The sequence below is a fragment of the Oncorhynchus keta genome, chromosome 6, assembly GCF_023373465.1.
Source record: "Oncorhynchus keta strain PuntledgeMale-10-30-2019 chromosome 6, Oket_V2, whole genome shotgun sequence".
In the NCBI taxonomy this organism is placed as follows: domain Eukaryota; kingdom Metazoa; phylum Chordata; class Actinopteri; order Salmoniformes; family Salmonidae; genus Oncorhynchus; species Oncorhynchus keta.
In genome coordinates, this window is record NC_068426.1 from 19,890,596 (window position 1) to 19,910,010 (window position 19,415).

The window sequence follows — 19,415 nt, forward strand, 5'->3', positions numbered from 1 at the left end:
TTTAAACCCTCCGAAGCAGCCTGGAGGTCTGTTATGAGGTCAGTTATTCACATTTCATTGGATCCCCTCTCTTTGACTATCTTGTGGGTTCTTTCCTAACAAGTGAAACAAGACACAGGTCCTGGCTGGTTTGTCCAAGTGTTTCTAGCCCATGTTCCTTGCAGACATGAGACATGATATGACCTGAAATGACATGACACTGCCTGGCCTATTTCTCATCTAGCTTTTGAGCAGCAAGTCATATGGGTGTGTGTTGTGTGGTAGACCACATCCAAGTGTTATGACATTTTGTCACATGAACAGTCGGCACCAGCCAAGGGTATCAGACAGTCTGAGGTCTCACAGAAGCAGATACATGTCCAATCAATCGCATGCATTATGATTGTTTACATGTCCAAACAGACGGTCACACTCTCCGTCATGTGGTCTTCCTCTCCCCAGCAGTGGCCCCAGTGCCTAACAGGTTGGTTTAAACCATCTCATCCCCCTGGTTGAAGGGAGGTGGAGAGGACAGGGGGATGAACCATAAAGGTGCCCAAATGTGCGCACTTCAACCGGGAAGGGGTGTTCGTTTTGGAGACTGTACACAATATCGGTCTTACTTTGACATTGATGGTACTTCACTAGTGTGACTTCAATATTATTCTCCTCAGTGTTTGTTTATGTGTTTGTACACGAAATATAAAGTTATAAAACAGATATGTATGTCACTGGCTGTAGTAGTGACTGACTGGCTCAGTGTTGGTCAGCTCACAAATCAATCCCCGCAGAGCCAGCTGTCACAGTAAGTTACAGGGGGCAAATGTATGTGGTCTCTGACAGCTTCACACACACACACACACACACACACACACACACACACACACACACACAGCCGTATCACCTCCTACTCATTTGGTGAAAAAAAACACAACAGAACCCCCTGGCTCATAAACACACATCAAAGGAGCACTCAGCTGCCATGCAGACATATGTAGACCCTCTGTCTGTATGTGTAGCGTGTGTGTACGTTTGTACATTCTTGAATTTGTGTGTGCGTGTACGCACGCATTTGTTTGGTTGTGTGTGGTCTCCATTCTTATCCCTCTCTTTTTCAAAACAGCAACGTTTTTAATACTTGCGATGTAAACCAACGGATTACAGATGAAGACCTTGGGTGAGAACAGGAGATGACATGAGATGTCATGTGGTCAACAGCAGAACACAGGTATAGGAAGCTTCATGGTGTCTTGCCTGTGCATGATTTACTACACAAGGCCGGCCACACAGGAGAGGATGAGAGCAAAATAAACAGCACACAGTAGCAAAAACAATCTATTAAAAAACAGGTGGGCAATTTAGAGGGAAAACACCAATGGAATGTTGGAAAAACAGACCTAAGATCACACTGACTGACAAAATGAAAAGTTAGAATTCCTTTGGATATCAGTGAATCTCTCAGGGCAACATGGGTCGACACATCAGACAACATCGCAATGGACATAGGAAGATTGGAAGGTGTCGTTCATGTTAATCATCAGCATTGGCCATCTGTTTCTTATATCCGATCTCGGTCAAATTAGCCTATCTGCTCGTTAGAGGGTTGATAAAGTCTATGGTGCTGAATGGTGGGTGGGTGGGTGTGAATGGGATTAGGTGTAATCTTTTATTTAACTTTAGATTTCACGGCCCTGACTAGCATATCCTCCCAACGTCCCTACAATGCTGCACAAATTACAACCTCACATATAAATAGAGCCCCTTTAGAACAGGGGAAGCTTGCTTTGATTCAACTCACTCTGCTCCTTTCCTGCTCCGAGCTGCAAGAGAGCTCAGGAGACAGCTCCAAGGAGAGAGAGTGGGTTAGGAGACAGCTCCAAGGAGAGAGAGTGGGTTAGGAGACAGCTCCAAGGAGAGAGAGTGGGTTAGGAGACAGCTCCAAGGAGAGAGAGTGGGTTAGTAGACAGCTCCAAGGAGAGAGAGTGGGTTAGGAGACAGCTCCAAGGAGAGAGAGTGGGTTAGGAGACAGCTCCAAGGAGAGAGAGTGGGTTAGGAGACAGCTCCAAGGAGAGAGAGTGGGTTAGGAGACAGCTCCAAGGAGAGAGAGTGGGTTAGGAGACAGCTCCAAGGAGAGAGAGTGGGTTAGGAGACAGCTCCAAGGAGAGAGAGTGGGTTAGGAGACAGCTCCAAGGAGAGAGAGTGGGTTAGGAGACAGCTCCAAGGAGAGAGAGTGGGTTAGGAGACAGCTCCAAGGAGAGAGAGTGGGTTAGGAGACAGCTCCAAGGAGAGAGAGTGGGTTAGGAGACAGCTCCAAGGAGAGAGAGTGGGTTAGGAGACAGCTCCAAGGAGAGAGAGTGGGTTAGGAGACAGCTCCAAGGAGAGAGAGTGGGTTAGGAGACAGCTCCAAGGAGAGAGAGTGGGTTAGGAGACAGAGCAAAGAGAGAAAGACAATTCGACCAGGTTACTCAACACACAAACCACTAAAATAAGTAACAAAAATAACTGGTCAATGTAGGGTAAGTGACGCTTGAAGACTAGTACTGACGAGAACCAGAGACTTTCACATATCCTGGTTTTGGCTCGTCATCAGAGGAAGAGAGAGATGGGTGTAGAGGGGTCGGGGGATGGAGAGCGAGAGAGAGCTGTGGGTGAGATAGGAATAGGGGGATGGAGGAGGAGGGAACCAGCTGAGCAGATTGTTGAGTAATAGTTGTGTCTGAGAGGGTCAGGTCTGTGGCGCCACTGCTGCCACACTACTGAGAAACAGAGGGTAGAGAATGAGCCTTCCCACCTGGGCTCCTCCAACGTGGATATACAGCGACTAGATCAGATTCACTTTACATCAGTCAACTGATGATTCTCACTAACTAAACCATTTGGACAAAATCATATTTCTGAGTGGATATTAGACAAACTATTGAGCACTTGTATTTAAAATTATATGGCCAGGTCTCAACCTCACAGTAACACACTGACCCACAGGATAATGAGTATGTCTGACTGTCCCCAAAGCACCAGATCAGTCAGGGAAAAAAATGTTATGATGAGCAAGTCTGTTACACACACACACACACACACACACACACACACACACACACACACACACACACACGTATGTGGACACCCTTTCAAATGTATGGATTGGGCTATTTCAGCCACACCCATTGCTGACAGTTGTACAAAATTGAGCACACAGGCATGCAATCTCCATAGACACACGTTGGCAGTAGAATGGTAGAATGGCCTTACTGAAGAGCTTTCAATGTAGCACCTTTCCAATAAGTCAGTTCGTCAAATTTCTGCTCTGCTAGAGCTGCCTCGGTTAACTGTAAGTGCTAATATTGTGAAGTGGAAACGTCGAGGAGCAACAATGGCTCAGCCGCGAAGTGGTAGGCCACACAAGCTCACAGAACGGGACTGATGAGTGCTGAAGTATGTACCGCATTGTCTGTCCTCGGTTTCAACACTCACTACCAAGTTCCAAACTGCCTCTGGAAGCAATATCAGCACAAGAACTGTTCGTCGGGAGCTTCATGAAATGTGTTTCCATGGCCGAGCAGCCGCACATAACCCTAAGATCCCCATGTACAATGCCAAGCGTCGGCTGGAGTGGTGTAAAGGTCGCCACCATTAGCATTCTCTGGAGTGATGAATCACGCCTCATCTGGCAGTCCAACAGACAGATCTGGATTTCGCAGATGCCAGGAGAACGCTACCTGCCCCAATGCATAGTGCCAACTGTAACGTTTGGTGGAGGAGGAATAATGGTCTGGGGCTGTTTTTCATGTTTTGCGCTAGGCCCCTTAGTTCCAGGGAAGAAATATCATTAAAGCTACAGCGTACAATGCATTCTAGATGATCATGTGCTTCCATCTTTGTGGAAACAGTTTGGGGAAGGGCCTTTCCTGTTTCAACATGACAATGCCCCCGTGCACAAAGCGAGGTCCATACAGAAATGATTTGTTGAGATCGGTGTGGAAGAACTTGACTGGCTTGCACAGAGCTCTGACCTCAACTCCATCGAACAGATTTAGGATGAATTGGAACGCCGACTGCGAGGCAGGTCTAATCGCCCAACATCAGTGCCCGACCTCACTATTGCTCCTGTGGCTGAATGGAAGCAAGTCCCCGCAGCAATGTTCCAATATCTAGTGGAAAGCCTTCCCAGAAGAGTAGAGGATGTTATAGCAGCAAAGGGGGGGGGACCAACTCCATATTAATGCCCATGATTTTGGAGTGAGATGTTCGACGAGCAGTGTCCACATGCTTTTGGTCATGTAGTGTAATTTGATATCAGGTAGTGATGGCCAACAATAGCATTGTCCTGGATCCAAGTCTTCCTGGCTGCCTATATCCAAAAAGTATGCTGCTTCTTGGGGTTGTTTTTAGGTAAATTACAATAATAAAATAATAAACAACAATAAATTACAATAATTAATATGTTCTTGTTCTTTAAGACTAACATAGGGCAGACCCCACTCTGATAGGGTAGACCCCATGCAAAGACATCTAATGGTTAGATAAGAAAACAGTAAGTTAAACATTTACTCTACATAATACAGTATATGTACAACATAGGCAAATACACTTTTCACTCTTATTTCATGCAGAACAAGAAATTCCCATTCAAAAGAGAATATAATATTTATAATATAATATTTTATGAGCCAATTTTCTCCATCAATGTCTATTTGCTAGACCAGGATAATTGATAATTTATTAACATTTATTATGTCAAATACTGTGTTATACTCATATAGCACTGCAGTAATAACATATTTCATGTTTGAACAAGCAGACTGTTGCAATGGCGAATGTGCATAAAGGTGGCAAAATTCCGATTTGACGTCATTGTTTTAGCACTATCCACAAAGAGTTTTAAAACTACCGTGAGCGATATGTTCAATGTGCCAATAAATCCGCATAATCTACTTTTTCAGTTTTTCTAAATCCCGGCGGCGTCTGGAAACTAAAATTGGGATCATGTATAATCTGCTAATGACCTTACAAAAACAAGACTAACGGAGAGCAATGTACAATACAGCGAACCAGCAAAACAAGGAATTTGTGGTAAGTGCATGGGGGCCACCAACTTTATGCACCTCCGCTATTGTGTGATCATTGACATGGAAATGTACACTACCAGTCAAAGGTTTTAGAACACCTACTCATTCAAGGTTTTTCATTTTTTTTTATTTGACTATTTTCTACATTGTAGAATAATAGTGAAGATATCAAAACTATGAAATAACACATATGGAATCATGTAGTAACCAAAAAAGTATTCTAAAAATTATTCTAAAATATTTGTTTATTTGAGATTCTTCAAATAGCCACCCATTGCCTAGATGACAGCTTTGCACACTCTTGGCATTCTCTCAACCAGCTTCATGAGGTAGTCACCTGGAATGCATTTCAATTAACAGTTTATTTGTTGAATTTCTTCACTTCTTAATGCATTTCATGCGTTCAGTTGTGTTGTGACGAGGTAGGGGTGGTATACAGAAGTTAGCCCTATTTGGTAAAAGACCAAGTCCATATTATGGTAAGAACAGCTCAAATAACAGTCCATCATTACTTTATTACATGAAGGTCAGTCAATAGAGAGCATTTCAAGAACTTTTCAAGTTTCTTCAAGTGCAGTTGCAAAAACCATTAAGCACTATGATGAAACTGGCTCTCATGAGGACCGCCACAGGAATGGAAGACCCAGAGTTACCTCTGCTGGAAAGGATAAGTTCATTAGAGTTACCAGCCTCAGAAATTGCAGCCCAAATAAATGCTTCACAGAGTTCAAGTAACAGACACATCTCAACATCAACTGTTCAGAGGAGACTGTGTGAATCAGGCCTTCATGGTTGAATTACTACAAATAAACCACTAGTAAAAGACCCCAATAATAAGAAGAGACTTGCTTGGGCCAAGAAACACGAGCAATAGACATTAGACCGGAGGAAATTTGTCCTTTGGTCTGGAGTCCAAATTAGAGATTATTGGTTCCAACCGGCGTGTGGGTGAACGGATGATCTCTGCATGTGCATTTCCCACCGTGAAGCATGGAGGAGGAGGTGTTATGGTGTGGGGGTGCTTTGCTGGTGACACTGATTTATTTAGAATTCAAGGCACACTTAACCAGCATGTCTACCACAGAATTCTGCAGCGATACGCCATCCATCTGGTTTGTGCTTAGCTGGACTGTCATTTGCTTTTCAACAGGACTATGACCAAACACACCTCCAGGCTGTGTAAGGGCTATTTTACCAAGAAGGAGATTGATGGAGTGCTGCATCAGATGACCTGGCCTCCACAATCCCTCCCACCTCAAACAAATTGAGATGGTTTGGGATGAGCCGGGCCGCAGAGTGAAGGAAAAGCAGCCAATAAGTGCTCAGCATTTGTGGGAACTGTTGGAAAGGCATTCCAGGTGAAGCTGGTTGAGAGAATGGCAAGAGTGTGCAAAGCTGGCATCAAGGCAAAGGGTGGCTATTTGAAGAATCTCAATTATAACATTTATTTTGATTTGTTGTTTCTTTTTTGGTTACTACATGATTCCATATATGTTATTTCATCATTATGTGGTCATCACTAGTATAAAGAAAAACTCTTAAATAAGTAGGTGTAAAACTGTGTAAAACTTTTGACCGGTAGTGTATATTCAAATTTGGGTGTACAATTGCCAAATTAGCAGTGGTTTCCCCTCAAATGCCGTCACTTTATTATTGTAATTGTCAAATGTTAGACTAGTGGCTTGCCCTGGCTTGCCTAACAGGCAATAAAACGAATGGTGTTAAAATCAATTTAATTCTACTTCTTATGACTTCTGAAGGTTGTAAAATGTGTCAGATCCACAAGATGCGCTTTCACAAATAGGCTACAGTCTCGAAGATTGTAAAAGTGTGCTTCATAAGAGTTGCAATAGTGTATATTTTCATGCCCTATTTGTAATTTCATTACGGTTTCGCTTTTAATTGAGCCCTGCTTACCGACTATTGGAGAGTTATCTTCACAATGTGGAGGGAGTCACGGGAGGGAATGGGTGCTGGTGAAAGAGCGAGAGCGTATGGGAAAGGGGGGTTGGGAGTGCTGGGATCGGCCTGGTAGGAGGGGACAGAGGGGTGTGTGCAGAACTGACTAGGTTTAAAAAGGCAGCCTGCCTGTGACACCAGACCTGAAATTGCCCTCGACTGAGCAGGAACTATTTTGAAACTCATGTGCTTTTTCTGAACTTTTTGCACACATATTTGGACTATGTTTCTAATTGCTTTATACATTTTATTAATATATTAGATACAATTATTTAAACTGATCAAATAATATAAACTTTGAAAGAAAAAGAGGAAAGGATACTCTGAGACGAAAGAATGGAGCCATGGACAACCACCAAGAGCCCTGACTACTATGACTATGACTATGACTATGAAGAGCAGGAGAACAGCACCATGTGTGACTACTCTGAGTGGGAGCCATCCTACTCGGTCATCCCAGTCCTCTACATGCTCATCTTCATCCTGGGTCTCTCTGGCAACGGCGTGGTCATCTTCACTGTGTGGAGGTCTCAGGCCAAGCACCGGACAGCAGACATCTACATAGGCAACCTGGCCATGGCTGACCTGACCTTCGTGCTGACTCTGCCACTGTGGGCAGTGTACACTGCGCTAGGCTACCACTGGCCCTTCGGTGTGGCCCTCTGCAAGATCAGCAGTTACGTGGTGCTGCTCAACATGTACGCCAGCGTCTTCTGCCTCACCGCCATGAGCTTTGACCGCTACCTAGCCATCGTGCACTCTCTGTCCAGCACCCAGCTGTGTACCCGTGTTCACTTGCAGTCCTCCCTGACGGCCATCTGGCTCCTCTCCGGCCTGCTGGCCGCCCCCACCCTCATCTTCCGAACCACCAAGTACGACGAGAACAGCGACCGCATCTCCTGTGGCATGGACTTCAGCCTGGTGTTGGGTGGGGATAATCAAACAATCAATCAATCAAATGTATTGAAGCAGCAGGAGTTCATGTGGATCGCAGGGCTCAGCATCTCCTCCTCTGCTCTGGGCTTCCTCCTGCCCTTCCTGGCCATGATGGTGTGCTACTGCTTCATCGGCTGCACCGTGACACGCCACTTCAACAGTCTGCGTAAGGAGGACCAGAGGAAACGCCGTCTACTGAAAATCATCACCACCCTGGTTCTTGTGTTTGCTGCCTGCTGGATGCCCTTCCACATGCTGAAGAGCGCCGATGCCCTCTCCTACCTGAACCTGGCTCCAAACACCTGTGCTTTCCTCCGCTTCCTCCTGCTGGCCCACCCTTACGCTACCTGCCTGGCCTACGTCAACAGCTGTCTCAATCCCTTCCTGTACGCCTTCTTCGACCTGCGATTCCGCTCCCAGTGCCTTTGTCTGCTCAACCTGAAGAAGGCCATGCACGCCAGCCCAAATAGCTCCCTGTCCTCCCAGAAGACAGAGGCCCAATCGCTGGCCACTAAGATGTAATGTTTGTGCTGTAGTCAGGGCACAGGAGAGGGACGCCCGCCAGAGGGAATGGTTCCCCAGCTGCCCTGTCCTGCCTCCACCTGAACACTGCAGGTACATCTAAGACTTCAGAGGTGCATGACATAATTACCTATCCAGTCAGTTCCTGGGGTTGTCATCATCTGCCTGCCCCATACATGTGGACTGCAGACTGAGTGAGTGGGGAAACTGATAGACTCACTAACATCCTCCAAGCCCACTCTCAGTGATTGAGAAGTTTGTACAAATCCCTTGAACTGCTTGATTACAGGGGACCAAGCTCCATACCAGGGCGATGCAAACCAGAACCCAGACATTTTGGACAGAGTTGAATGTATTTCAAAAGGACAAAGTAGCTCATAATGTTCTGCTGGTGTCCTGTGTGGACAAGCTCTTGGATGGGGGTCCCAAGGCTCTGGCTTTTAACACTGGTGGAATGGATTATTCATGCCTGTGTACCATGCTGTTCTTGTTTTGATTTTGTAAGCACTTGCTAATTGGAAAGAGGTGAGACCCCATCGTCCAGACTGTCTTTGTCTTATCTGCCCCAGTCAAAGAAAGGTGTTGCAGTTTGATTAAAGGGTTGGAAGGGGAGACAAGGGCACGTCGAGTGGGGGTTCCAGACGGACAGATGGCAGCTGACAAATGTTGTTGAGGGGGTGAAGGGCTAACTAATAGGCGACTGCTCTGACAGATAACATTGTAGTGTGTGTTTGTGTGTGTTTTTATTGAATTAGAATTGGAGAAGGCATGAATTAACTTGTCTTTATTTGACAAAGATGTGAATACATGCTGTATAATGCTTTTATGATTTGTAATAAAAAAAAGTGATATTTTTAACTAAAATCTTCATGTCACTCTGTTGCTGGTTATGATGTCATGGAAACACTATTCAGTAGAATGTGTTTTTTCCTGTTAGCACACAAGGTTGAAGGGTGGCAGTCTCCCTCCCATTGTCTGCAGTCAGACCATAATCAGAGCATGTCTAAAGGAAATACATGTTTGAGTTCTATTTCCCCCTCCAACTTGTTTATTTCTTTGCTCCTTTCCCCTTAGACGATTAACAGAAATGTGTTGAAGATTTGTTAGACATACAGTATAAACTCACAGAGGACAATCTGCTCAGAGAACTTTACATGTTAATTATGTAAACCGCTGCAACCATGCTACCACATCTCTCCCTCACTCCCTCAAGCAACACATAAAAGCTTCAGTGGCTTATTTTAAAATAAAATGTGTAATATTCACACCTTGTTTGAAACAAGTGCAAATAGTGTAGTGTACTATTATCATGTTCCACTGTTGGGAGGTTTTGCACTGAATCCAGTTCAAGCCAATAACAATAATGTAAATACTGTATGAGACATTTGCAAACAAGCGTGGTGCGTACAGCGGGTCATTTACCTGTAAGAGACGATCACCATGATTAACTGATTTGGCTGTAATGAGCTTCAGGATATAATCAGTGACAGTAGGGGGGATAGGAGGAGTGGGCTACTAATCCTGGGTCACTTATGGACACCACACTCCTCCTGTGAGACAATATTTGCCTTTGTTGACAAGATAGATTGGGCTTGGTGGAGGCTGAGCCTGATTCAACAGTTAAAGTGTGGACCTGGAGGCCAGTTGGAAGTTATTTCTCAGTCTGTTGTTTATTTCTCATAGTCTCAAATGTACAGACACCAGTAAAACTCTTCCCAATTAGAAAACCTCATCCCTGTCTCTAATCTACAACCCAAACATGTCCTCTGTCATTATACCACCATGTTGGAATTCTCTGCATGTTTCAGAAGCCCAACAAATGCACACACATTTATTCTGCCTCTTTCTCGTGCATGCTAAACCCATCGCACAGAACGCAGGCCCGTGGACAGATTGAAATCACTGCTACAGTATGAACTCATCTCATGTCTGATACAGGTTAGGTTAATTTATTAGACAGTAGATTTCACCCATCACATGAAGCCCCCATGTCTTCCTCATCAGCAGCTGTCCCGACCTGGTCCACATCAGACACACCAGGCATCGCTCACCATGTAAAAACATGACCCCATCTGCCGACGCTACAATTGTATTTTATTTATTTTCATTTAACCTTTATTTAACTAGGCAAGTCAGTTAAGAACAAATTCTTATTTACAATGACGGCCGACCCCAGCCAAACCCTCACTTAATCCGGACAGCGCTGAGCCAATTGTGCGCCACCCTATGAGACTCCTGATCACAGCTGGTTGTGATGCTGCCCGGGATCAAACCAGGGTCTGTAGTGACGCCTCTAGTACTGAGATGCAGTGCCTTTAGACCGCTGCACAACTCGGGAGGGTCAAAGAAGGGTTAAAAAAAAAAGTGTGAAAGAATCTGAATAGATTATGCTCTGAGGTTGTCATGTTTTATGGAGGTAATTTGATCATATTGTACAGATTTCATGGCCGGAACCTTGCATTTGCTGGGCAACATGGTTTCTCTTTGAGCTAGAGAGGGCATTTAGCCATAGTAACATGAAAAGCATTTGTGTGTCTGTTCCCTGCACCCCTCTGGTCCCTGTGTGAGATGGCATAGACGGTATGGCGTAGAGAACTTTTCAAAATAGATTGCACAAGAGATGTCAAATCAACATTCCTATGTAATAACAGTGTGTGAGATTCAAGTGGGCCTATATTTATGACAGCAGCAGCCGTACCATGGGGATTTCCCATTCAAAACACCTCTCATTTCATTATCTTAATGAACTTTGCATTGGATGACAAAAAAGTTCACAAAATGACTGTACAGACAAACATCTCAATCAAACAAGGAGAGAAAGACATGGGTAGAGTTTTTATAGATACCTCCAGATCAGAAGTCTCTGGAACCCTCTTTCCAATAGCTAAAGGTACTGTAGGAAGCTTCCATGCATTTGCAAGATGTTCAACATATTTTTGTTTTGCATAGATGCTGCTTACTCCGCTGTAGCTCAAATGTTAGATGGCCACCCTACTGTAGACCCACACAGGCCCTTAGGTTCTCGACATAGCTTTGCTGACACTGTAGCAAACCGACTCATTTGACATTGTGGCGCCAGTATGAACAAAGTAGTTTTTCTGACAGGCAAGAAAATGAGCACTATATAATGTATATTGTAGCTATTGATCAAGGTGTACAGCCACAGCTCTGCAATGACACTGGTGCAACTGATCCTTTCATCTTTTCTGTTTGCCCCTTCTGCTGTTGTCAGACAAACATATCAACAGCCCACTAAGCCATCTACACGGCCATTGTAGCCCCTACCTGGGTAAAGGCAAGCATCAAAGGGTACTTAAACTATTTTTTTATGTTTTCAAGTAGTATGAGTGGTAAATGCAAGACCACTCTGCCTTACCAATATCAAGTCACCCATTTCCAATGGAATACAAATGATGGCAAATACTCAGTACACACAAGCTGCAAAGGCATCCTCACAGTTAAATGCCAAACAACATAGAAAAATGTGAAACAGCACAGAAATCATTTCACCTTTAGAAAATAGTCAGGCTTGAATATACCACTGAATGTCATTAGACTAGGGGAGAGTAGTAGAATTGAAGTGTCCTAGTGATGATCTCCTTTAGCCTATTGGCTATCATCAGTAGACATGCCCCTGATAGACTGTATGGAAGGTGTTACCACACCCAGGAAAACTCAAAGGAATATTTACCAACCATAGCGCATAAGAGTTTATTCCTTGTTGACATGTTAACAGGAGTGTGTTTTTACAATCGTTGTAAATAAGGCTGTGGTTTGCATGTGAGGTGTGAAAACCGCCTTGACATCCTTATGGGCAATAATGGTGAAACTGAAATGGCCCTCTTCAAACCCTTGTTCAGGAGATGAGCCATTTCAGACAAACACCCTTCCCTCACTACAGTCCTCCATAACTGCTCTACATGCTATGAGTGACTCCAGCCAAATTTCACAATGGGGTAATGCTATTAAAACAGGGATGTCATACATTACACATATCTCCAGATGTCCTAAATCAGACAAAAAAAAACAGACAAAGACAGATCCAGAGGAAGTGTGTGGACGTTTCTCTTCCATCTGAACAATGGGGAGAAGGTAGCCCAGGCCACAAACCGGACCTGGGGCCAGACCTAGCTGTGCTTTGGCGGTATAGGGAGATGACCCTTGGAGCGTCTTGTAGGACCCCTGCCTTCCTGCTGCCTGCCTTAACCCTCCCCATTCCCCATTCCCCTCCCCCTCTCTGCAGGGTGATGGACCTCAGTGGACAGGATAGAGTCAGCAGGCCAGGCAGGGCAGACAAGAGGAGGCTGGGGCAAGGTAAGGGTTCCTGTCCAGGGATATCCTGTCTTTCAGCAGTATCGCTTCATTCCCTTGGCCTGAGAGACGCATGCCCTGCCTAACCCCATGAGAGTTCAGGGTGTTAGCAGGAACAGCTACGTAACACTGTGATATGATCTGATCAAACCTGGAACATGACCCCACTCTGAGGCAATGGTATGGGGGGAGGTGATCCAGCTCATCTTGCTGAAACAGACTGTCAGTGAGAATCACATCTATCGCTTTCAGCCTAGCCTCTACAGAGAAGTAAGGATGTGACCCAAACACCTGAGGTGAGCATGTGACCCAATCACCTGAGGTGACAGAGTGGAGCCTTCTCTCTGACATTTCAAAGGCTTTCACACAAGAGGGGTATCGTTAAAGGAGTCACGTCGTTTCCAACAGCCATGTGGGTGGAAGGGGGTTGTGACTGGGGGACCGCTCCGGATCTACGGGTGTGAGGAACTGAATTATTCCGAACAGATCCTGCTCTCCAGGGCACAAAGCACGCCTTCATCTCCTCTATCCCCTCCATTGTGAGGGAGCCCTCTCTCTGCACAGAAGGCCTCTCCCTCCCTAAGACCCACCAGAGGGCTAAATGAAGCCCCTGTCATCAGCCCCAGCACAGAGGCAGTTCAGCTGGACTCATTCAAGCCCTAAGAGCATAACATTACTGCATCTCAGGGACTGACAGCTACACAGACAGACAGACAGACAGACAGACAGACAGACAGACAGACAGACAGACAGACAGACAGACAGACAGACAGACAGACAGACAGACAGACAGACAGACAGACAGACAGACAGACAGACAGACAGACAGACAGACAGACAGACAGACAGACAGACAGACAGACAGACAGACAGACAGACAGACAGACAGACAGACAGACAGACAGACAGACAGACAGACAGACAGACAGACAGACAGACAGACAGACAGACAGACAGACAGACAGACAGACAGACAGACAGACAGACAGACAGACAGACAGACAGACAGACAGACAGACAGACAGACAGACAGACAGACAGACAGACAGACAGACAGACAGACAGACAGACAGACAGACAGACAGACAGACAGACAGACAGACAGACAGACAGACAGACAGACAGACAGACAGACAGACAGACAGACAGACAGACAGACAGACAGACAGACAGACAGACAGACAGACAGACAGACAGACAGACAGACAGACAGACAGACAGACAGACAGACAGACAGACAGACAGACAGACAGACAGACAGACAGACAGACAGACAGACAGACAGACAGACAGACAGACAGACAGACAGACAGACAGACAGACAGACAGACAGACAGACAGACAGACAGACAGACAGACAGACAGACAGACAGACAGACAGACAGACAGACAGACAGACAGACAGACAGACAGACAGACAGACAGACAGACAGACAGACAGACAGACAGACAGACAGACAGACAGACAGACAGACAGACAGACAGACAGACAGACAGACAGACAGACAGACAGACAGACAGACAGACAGACAGACAGACAGACAGACAGACAGACAGACAGACAGACAGACAGACAGACAGACAGACAGACAGACAGACAGACAGACAGACGTGAGGTTTGCTGCACTTTAGGACAAGAGTCAGCTGATTACATCCTTATTTGATCACAGGGTAAGTTTGTAATACAAATACAGTGCATTCGGACCCATTGAAGTATTCAGACCCATTGACCTTTTCCACATGTTTTTTACGTTACAGCGTTATTCTAAAATTGATTGCATTACTTTTTCCCCTCATTAATCTACACAGAATACCCCATAATGAGAAATAAAAAACAGTTTGTACCAACTTTGCAAATGTATAAAATAAACAGAATAACTTATAAGTGTTTAGACCCTTTGCAATGAGACTGAAAATGAGCTTGGGTGCATCCTGTTTCCATAGATCATCCTTGAGATGTTTCTACAACTTGATTAGAGTCCACCTGTGGTCAATTCAATTCAGAGCCATGCCATCGAATGAATTGTCCGTAGAGCCCCGAGACAGGATTGTGTCAAGGCACAGATCTGGGGAAGGGTACCACAAAAGTTATGCAGCATTGGAGGTCCCCGAGAACACAATGGCCTCCATCATTCTTCAATGGAAGAAGTTTGGTACCAGCAAGACTCTTCCTATAACTGGCCGCCCAGGCAAACTGAGCAATCGGGGGAGAAGGGCCTTGGTCAGGGAAGTGACCAAGAACCCAATGGTCACTCTGACAGTGCTCCAGAGTTCCTCTGGGGAAATGGGAGAACCTTCCAGAAGGACCCAATTTGTAAGTCGCTCTGGATAAGAGCGTCTGCTAAATGACTTAAATGTAATGTAATGTAATGTAATGACAACCATCTCTGCAGCACTCCACCAATCATGCCTTTATGTTAGAGTGGCCAGACGGAAGCCCCTCCCCAGTAAAAGGCACATGACAGTCCGCTTGGAGTTTGCCAAAAGGCACCTAAAGACTCTCTGACCATGAGTAACAAGATTCTCTGGTCTGATGAAATCAAGATTGAACTCTTCGGCCTAAATGCCAAGCGTCACGTCTGGAGGAAGCCTTGCACAATCCCTACGGTGAAGCATGGTGCTGGCAGTGTCAGGCTGTGGGGATGTTTTTCAGCGGCAGGGACTGGGAGACTAGTCAGGATCGAGGGAAAGATGAACGGAGCAAAGTAGAGAGAGATCCTTGTTGAACACCCGCTCCAGAGCGCTACGGACCTCAGACTGGGGCGAAGTTTCACCTTCCAATAGGACAACGACCCTAAGCACAAAGCCAAGAAAACACAGGAGTGGCTTTGGGACAAGTCTCAATGTCGTTGAGTGGCCCAGCCAGAGCCTGGACTTGAACCTGATCAAACATCTCTGGCGAGACCTGAAAATAGCTGTGCAACGACGCTCCCCATCCAACCTGACAGAGCTTGAGAGGATCCACAGAGAAGAATAGGAGAAACTCACCAAATACAGATGTGCCAAGCTTGTAGCGTCATACCCAAGAAGACTCAAGGCTGTAATTGCTGCCAAAGGAACTTCAACAAAGTACTGAGTAAAGGGTCTGATTTCTTATGTAAATGTGATATAATAACATGTGGAAAAATCAAGGGGTCTGCATACTTTCCGAATGCACTGTGTGCACCGTTTACTATTTATAGATATTTTCAGATGAGTTATGATTAATACAAATGTGGGAAGGCATTAAAACGTGTGGCGAAATCTGTGTTTATCAAAATTCCCTCACATTCAAATGCACACACAGAGATACAAAATATTATTATTATCACAGCATTGTTGGAAAGAGCTCTCAAAGTAATAATTTCACTGTACTATTTTACACCCATTGTACACGTGGCGAATAAACTTTGAAACTTGAAAAACAAATGACTCTTGTAAAAAAAATAGATTAAGTCTGATGTTCCACATGTTGGTTATGTTATTCTGTTATTTCTGGTGCCATTGATGTTGGTGACTGCGACAACAACTAGCTGCTGCCCACCAACAACACCCACACAGAGACAGACAGATGCTCTCTCATAGCCTATATAGTATCCTCTTCCTGACAGGTGGTAAACTGAAAGGACCTCCAGAACAGATGATTTGCAGAGCATCAACACCCAAATGAGAGGAAAGAAGGAACTTGAGATGAGAAACGATGATCAGACCAAAATAATTTAATATAAAGATGTTTGGGGCCAACAAACAATTAAAAAGAGAAAAATACACTTGCTCAACAAACTTCAGCTCTATAGCTACATCATATGTTATGTAATTTATGGCTAAAGATTTATATCCGTTGCCTACACACAATCAATCAATCACACAAATTCACATTGCTATTTAAAGCAGCACAGGGGATCACCAGCTCCCCCCTGCTAAAGCGGTCTACCTCGAAAAGTATGATCACTTGGATTAAAAACTGACGTTAGTTTTACCAATCTTCTTTTAAACACGAGCAATCAGAACAAGAGATTAAGATATCAATTAAGTGCAGCGCATAAAGTCAGTAATTTAACGTTTTGATTATAGCAGTATACCGCCACTTGGTGATTAAATACAGAATTACAACCCACCCGGAACTGAATGACTCGGAAGAAATATACAGGGGGAGTTAACGATAGGACATGGGAGAAATCTCAATTCAAATCTCATCGCGTCTTTCTCAACCCCCATTGGAAGAGAAGGTCAGGGAGGCGGGATCTCTGGCTTTATTATCCAATAGGTTTTGAGGATGGGGAAATCGATTTGAGATTTTCCCATGATATTGACTTTGTGTTACATTGTTATTTGTCCGTGCTACCTCAAATTTGGTCGAGGTTACAAGCGTTAGCTAATCGGCAAACTAGCTAACTAATGGGGGATGCGAGCCATTGACATTAGCTTAATCAATTGACAAAAGCCTTTATGCACCAGAGACGGGTAATAGGATTACGCCATCCATTTTTGGTATTTTATGACAAGCTATAGCTAGATATTATTTTTGTTGTTGTTGACTAGCTAATTTGGGTAGCTGAGTTATCAAACGACTAGCTATTGTTGTTACAGCAGATTACAGTAAATCATCATACAGAGGCAAGTCATGGTGACTCGTACACAGAAAAAGATGATAAAATACGTGGAAGAGGGCAGTTTAATGAAGCTGAAGTCATACTTGCGGAAACACTCCGACCTTGACGTCAACTTCTCCCAGGGGAAAAAGCGCAGGACTCCCCTGCACCTGGCCTGCTCGCTTGGTGATGACGCCATCCTCCGGCTTTTGTTGAAAAATGGAGCCGACATCCTTTTGAAAGACAAAAAAGGGGACACGCCTCTACACATTGCTGCTAACAAGGCTCTGAAACATGGCAAAATAAGTAATGGAATGCCAATATTAGCTACTAAACAACAAAAATATGTAGAATAATAAAAACATGCCTTAACCTTGTTCTTCTTTATCCAGTATATGATGACCTCGTAGTGCCCCTTCAAAAGAGTTGCCCAGAAGCCATGGTTGCACCAAATAATGCAGGAATTACACCTCATGACCTACTGCAATGGATGAAATTTGAGAAGGTATGAATGTCTCGGCCATATGTATGAGTTGCCAATATGTATTTTAGGAGAGTGCTGGGACATAACCTCGTACAACCATCCAGAAGTCTTGCACATTTGGTAACCAGTCTGGTAATTATGAAGCTAGGGGTATGGTTGTATTGTCTGTACTGTACATCCCTGAGCACTGATTCTTTCTTTTCTCCAAAAGACTGCACCGAAGGGAAACACATCTAAAGAAAAAGACGCTGAGAAAGAGTGGCAAGAGAAGCTTTTTGGGGAATGCCAGGATGAGTTCTTTGAAACCTTTGGACCATATGATGGTAAGGTGGCAAGATTTCACTCCTGAATAATCTGATTTCATTTAGATGATTGTCCATTTGTCTTTTCTTCTTTTTTTTCCCCCTCTTACAGCAGATTATTTATTTGAGGAGAATACCGGTGAGGAGGACTTTCAAGACTGGGCAGATAGAATTAGACAAGAGTATGTCACAAAACGGCGGGCAGAAGCTCAAAGACTGGCATCCTCAGGCTCTCATGGGAAGAGGAAGAAAGGAAAGAAAGAGGCAGAGGAGGAGGAGCGTGCTAACAGAGAGCTGCATGAGCGGCTACAAAGGGAGCATGAAGAGTACCTGGCACGTGCTGCACAAAAAGAGGAGGAGACACGTCAGGGGAAAAAACAGCACTATGAAGAGCGATGTGCAGCTACCTTCAGCACTGACACTGCAGCAGCAGTCACCACAAAGCTGAGTTATGGGGACATACCCTGGCCGGCACCGAAGGGTTCAGTGGAGGAGATGGTGGAGGTGATGTTGCATGGCGCAGACAAGAAAGATGTTGCAGTGTTCCGTAAACTTCTCAGGCGCCAGCAGGCCGTTTGGCACCCAGATAGGTTTGCCCAGCGCTGTGGGGCCCGGCTGGAGGATAGAGACAAGCAGAGGATCCTGGACACTGTCACTGCTCTCTCACAGGAGCTCAATAGACTGGCTCAGAGCCTCCGGTGACAGTTTGACTGGAAATGGGCTTCTGAGATGTTGAACAGTCTGTCATTTAGCCACGGCTGGTCCTGTATATGCAGCACAGTGGTTCTTTCCAGTGGAGGTCAGTTGTTTTGACCAGTCAAAACAAATCTCCACTTGAAGCACCTAATTTATTGGATAAACTTGGCTAAGCTTCTGATATGTTAAGTGAATTACATTTTTCTCTGACTGTGTACTTCTTGGCACTAGTATAGGACTTTGTAAGAGATGATGTTGCTAGAGAAAATACATGTTTACAGTGCCTTATGAAAGTATTCATACCATGAGTTTTAATTTCTACAATTGATTAAAAACAAATAACCTGTGATTTCTTAATTGCTTAACTATTGCTTGATTCAATACTTGGGAGAAGCACATTTGGCAGCAAATTGCCTTTAATCTTTATGCACACCTTTGTGCAACATTTATCCATTCTTGGCAAATGTTATGCCGAGTTAGGGATCATTGATGGACACTGGACATCAATCTTCATTTTTTTATCACTGATTTACAAAGTGTCAGAACGGAGAATATTTATACCCACAAATACATGTTGAAACAAGTTGTG

General features: G+C 44.7%; 2 protein-coding genes across 3 annotated transcripts; both read left to right on the forward strand.

Moving 5' to 3' along the window:
• Window positions 1-7,133: 7,133 nt before the first annotated feature.
• LOC118385184 (apelin receptor B-like) lies at window positions 7,134-9,585 on the forward strand. Its single transcript, XM_035772100.2, has one exon. It carries the CDS (start codon window positions 7,341-7,343, stop codon window positions 8,460-8,462), a length of 1,122 nt encoding a protein of 373 aa, XP_035627993.1. The 5' UTR covers window positions 7,134-7,340; the 3' UTR covers window positions 8,463-9,585.
• Window positions 9,586-16,872: 7,287 nt separating this feature from the next.
• On the forward strand, window positions 16,873-19,175 carry LOC118385185 (NF-kappa-B inhibitor-like protein 1). Of its 2 annotated transcripts, none has more exons than XM_035772102.2 (4): window positions 16,873-17,650; window positions 17,737-17,849; window positions 18,040-18,151; window positions 18,246-19,175. In XM_035772102.2, the coding sequence occupies exons 1-4, from the start codon at window positions 17,377-17,379 to the stop codon at window positions 18,830-18,832; spliced, it is 1,086 nt and encodes a 361-aa protein (XP_035627995.1). In that variant the 5' UTR covers window positions 16,873-17,376; the 3' UTR covers window positions 18,833-19,175. The 2 variants fall into 2 exon arrangements, with proteins under 2 accessions (XP_035627995.1, XP_035627994.1); XM_035772101.2 differs by having other exon boundaries at window positions 16,887-17,650; window positions 18,243-19,175.
• The last annotated feature ends 240 nt before the right edge of the window (window positions 19,176-19,415 follow it).